General features: G+C 35.8%; 1 protein-coding gene across 1 annotated transcript in view; it reads right to left on the bottom strand.

The window, feature by feature from the left end:
- Positions 1-3,683, bottom strand: part of RPGR (retinitis pigmentosa GTPase regulator) — a 50,557-nt gene that overhangs the window by 40,566 nt on the left and 6,308 nt on the right. The window contains exons 5-6 of the mRNA XM_017810876.1: positions 2,483-2,545; positions 759-917 (exon numbers count right to left, since the gene is read on the bottom strand). Coding sequence (XP_017666365.1) covers positions 759-917; positions 2,483-2,545 — 222 coding nt within the window. The remainder of the gene's footprint in view (positions 1-758; positions 918-2,482; positions 2,546-3,683) is intronic.

Genomic DNA, 3,683 nt, shown 5'->3' with positions numbered 1-3,683 from the left:
TGTTACTGAGACAGTGTTAGGAAGGAAGATCATTCAAAGTTGTCTTAAAAATCTCAGGAGAATGTTAGCAATCGCCATAAAAAAGCAAGAACCAAACAAGCAGCCCAGCATTCTGAAATTACAGACTCAATAGGTTATCCTAAACATGTACAGAAACAGCTGCTTTACACCAAAACTTTGAGAAACTGCATTATGGGGTGATATAGGACCACCATCCAATGGCTGAAAGTATTATAACTGTGTGGACTTCAACATAATAGTATAATTTTGCCACCTGAGAAATAGGTGATGGGTTTGGACTCTCTCAGAATTTTTAAGGAACGACACAGCTTTGTAGCCTGCACCAATAGACCAAAGTAGTTGCTGTAAGAAGTGGAATTAGAGATGCTTAGTTTTTGCAAGATTCATGTTTTGTAGCTGGCTTCCCTGGAAATAAACTGAAGACTTTTTCCATTTTGAGGATCTTCATACTGTTTCTCCTTTGTAAGGATTTCTAGTCCAGGTCAAGCTCCCACTGCAGGCTATGGCTCATGGAAAAGGTCTACTTTCACAAAAATTGTAGGAAGATAGTAAGACTGCCACCCCTTACCAGACTGTTAAAATAGGCAATTGGTTGTCAAGAAATGACTATGGTTACCAATGAAAGAAGATAGGGAGGATAGAAAATACATCCACATATGGAGACAGAATGCTGGAGTGTTTCCCTGGAACACCAGGCTGGACACATGGAAGCAGATTTTATTGGCAGTTGCTCTTACCAGTTACTGCTGCTGAGGTGTATGATCCAGCTGCTAGCTGCTTGATCTTGTGCTGGCTGGTGAAAAAACTTACTAAATGAAATGTGGTCCTTTCTTCTGTGTCACCTAATCCCAGCTGACCTTCACTGTTACCTCCAGCAGCATACACATTTCCTTTTTCTGCATACAGAAAAGCACATGTAACACGCAGAATGAAGAAACTGGGGCAAGTAATTTAATTTTCAATGGAAAAACATCACAGAAGTGTTGGGTCTACTGTCCTGAATTACTCCTGAATTGACATTAGCAGTTTCTTTTGTAGCTAACAAGGAGGCCTTCCTGCACACACTTGGATCAGAACTTCCTAAAAGCCTTACATGTAGTTAGACTGTCTGCATTCCTTAATATTCTGAAGATTAACCTAATAAATAAATATAATTTGAAGTTTCTGCAAGAGTTCTGAGGAAATTACTACCAGTAACCCTGGCAGCCAGAAGCAGCTTCTTCCACAAATAATGTATATTTTAAGATAAAATTAAAGGAAAATGGTGAATTAAGTCACAGACAAGAAAACTGGAGCTGTATTAGTACATAAATTAAACAGATTAATAACTTGATAGTTTTGAGTACTGTGAATGAAATATATTTTTAGTTGGTTTTTTATTAGAAATATTTTACTCATTTTAATATTCAAATAACTTTCAATTTAATTAACTATGTATTTTGTTTCATAATCTTAAAATTTAAATTAGCGCTGACAACTGATATCTTCAACTTAAGAGAATTTTAAGATTTATATTTTTAATTTTAGTATGTTTCACATCTAAAGTGCTCATCTATGATGAAACAGATACGGCCCATCGTTAACACAAATCCAGACAGAAATGTGATAAGAACTGACATTCAATTTATAAATGGTCCTTGCTATATACCTGGCCACAAACGATCTGGCCAATATGTACACCAAAAGTGACTAACATTTACCCTGTGCAGTCTTGCATACTCCACTGTTATTAAAATGTTCTTTTTATTCTAGCAGTCTTATTTACAGTGCTCAGCATCTCCATGCATATAAAACTCCTAATAATCAAACAATCCTCTTTATAACATTACTGAAAGCTAAAGGATTGCAACCACAAAGATGGCTATTTTGTTACATAAATTATAGAAGCACGACAAGAGTTTGCATAAATTCTCTGGATACTGTCTCTCTACAAATTTATTTTTACGTTTAAATTTACACTTTATTTATTTATAGCTTAATAAAGCAACTTGTCATTGAAGTAGCAGACTACATTGTCTAAACAAAAATGCAACAAAATTTGAAGACTTGAAAACATGCAGTTCTACTATATTTACTCAAATATATAACTTCACACTAATAAATATTACTTGTCAAAGGTAAATTTGGGAACAGATGTATATAAAAATAATAATATACTTTTATAGGGCTTAAATGAAATACTGACAATTGTTACCCACACCACAAGTGCCAGCAAGAAATTTTTCCCTATGTCTATTGCTGGCAAACTGCTATATAACATTAGTTTATAAATGCCTCAGAATTATTATTGCCTCAGAATAAATCAAACATTCTAAGAATTGGATGTCAAAACCCCAAGTTTTAGCAGTCCCATTTTCATTTATTTTTCCTTCCTCAACAGTCCTGGAGCTCCTAATCTGATTTTGCTTGAAAGCAAGGGAAGAAATTTATTTTTAATATGTATACAATATAGATTACATACCTGTGTAAACTAAAGTGTGATTTCTTCCACAAACAGCAAGTTTTGGTTTTTCTGGTTTTAAAGCTATGGATTAAAGTGAAAGGGGGGCAAAAATTATAAACAAGCCAATAGGTGTTTCAACAATAAACTGCTCTGTGTTCTAGAGGGAGCTCTGAATGGTAAAAATATTTCTTGCCTATTTGAACCTGGCATGACTTACTAAATCAGTATTCCCCCAAGATAAGAAAACAGATCAGACCTTAATAACTTAAGACACCCAAGTTAACTTGACAATGTTTACTTCGACCCAATTCCACAGTTCCTGGAATTTACCATTTACAGGATATGCCTCAAAGAATACATCAAGTTGCAGGGTAAAATGCATGTTTAAAGTCGTCTACATTTTTCATTAACTGTTCTATTCTTAACTCCCTCTTATACTTCCCCCACTATCTTAAATCTTTAAAACCATACTGTTCTTTTGTCTTACCCTCCCTTTCTAATGCACACATCCCTTTTTTGCTAGACTTTTACTCTGTACTGCCTTCTTACTGATCACTAAACTCAATTCCTAAGGACAGCCCTATCCGGACTAGTGCCTACATTTTTTGCATGTACCATCCTGTCTCAATTTCAGCTCAGTTACCACCCACCTGTTGCAAGTATTCTCTGCAGTCTGGTCATTTTGAAAGACTGGGAATGTATGTGAGAGGAGTCAAGAGTTATTTTGGTGGGAAAAAAAGAATACAGAGGTGCCTCCCACTTAGGCTAATCAATTGTATTTGATGAGATGTGTTGTATTTACAGTATTGTTGGCAATTTTTCATAACCAATTCCATTAGTCTCTAGTCAAATCCCAGGAGATATTTTCTCAGAAAACATCCAGTCACAACCATCTGGCTTCAAGCAGAAACTGAAATGTGTCCTTGTAACCCCATTCCCAAAGCCAAGTGATGACCAAAGGCTAGTGAGAAAAGCTCAAGGACTTTCTCCTGCTGCCAATTGCCAAGAGAAGAAAGATACCCCCCTTGTGACTTTTTTCAATGGATGCCAGGTCTGGTTTGAATTGCTGTCATCTTCTCTTCATCTTTTATTCTCCATTGCAATTTGACAGTAAAAACAAAACTTGACACCCAATCCATTTAAACCAAGGTAAGAATCAATCTCTCACATAGCTGACAGAAGATGTGAACCTGACAGTAGCTGCATTCTCCCTCTGAAG

This window comes from Lepidothrix coronata, unplaced genomic scaffold (genome assembly GCF_001604755.1).
Source record: "Lepidothrix coronata isolate B3197 unplaced genomic scaffold, Lepidothrix_coronata-1.0 Scaffold30, whole genome shotgun sequence".
Taxonomy (NCBI): Eukaryota; Metazoa; Chordata; class Aves; order Passeriformes; family Pipridae; genus Lepidothrix; species Lepidothrix coronata.
Note: the sequence above shows the minus strand (reverse complement) of the source record. Positions and strands in the feature narration are given on the sequence as shown.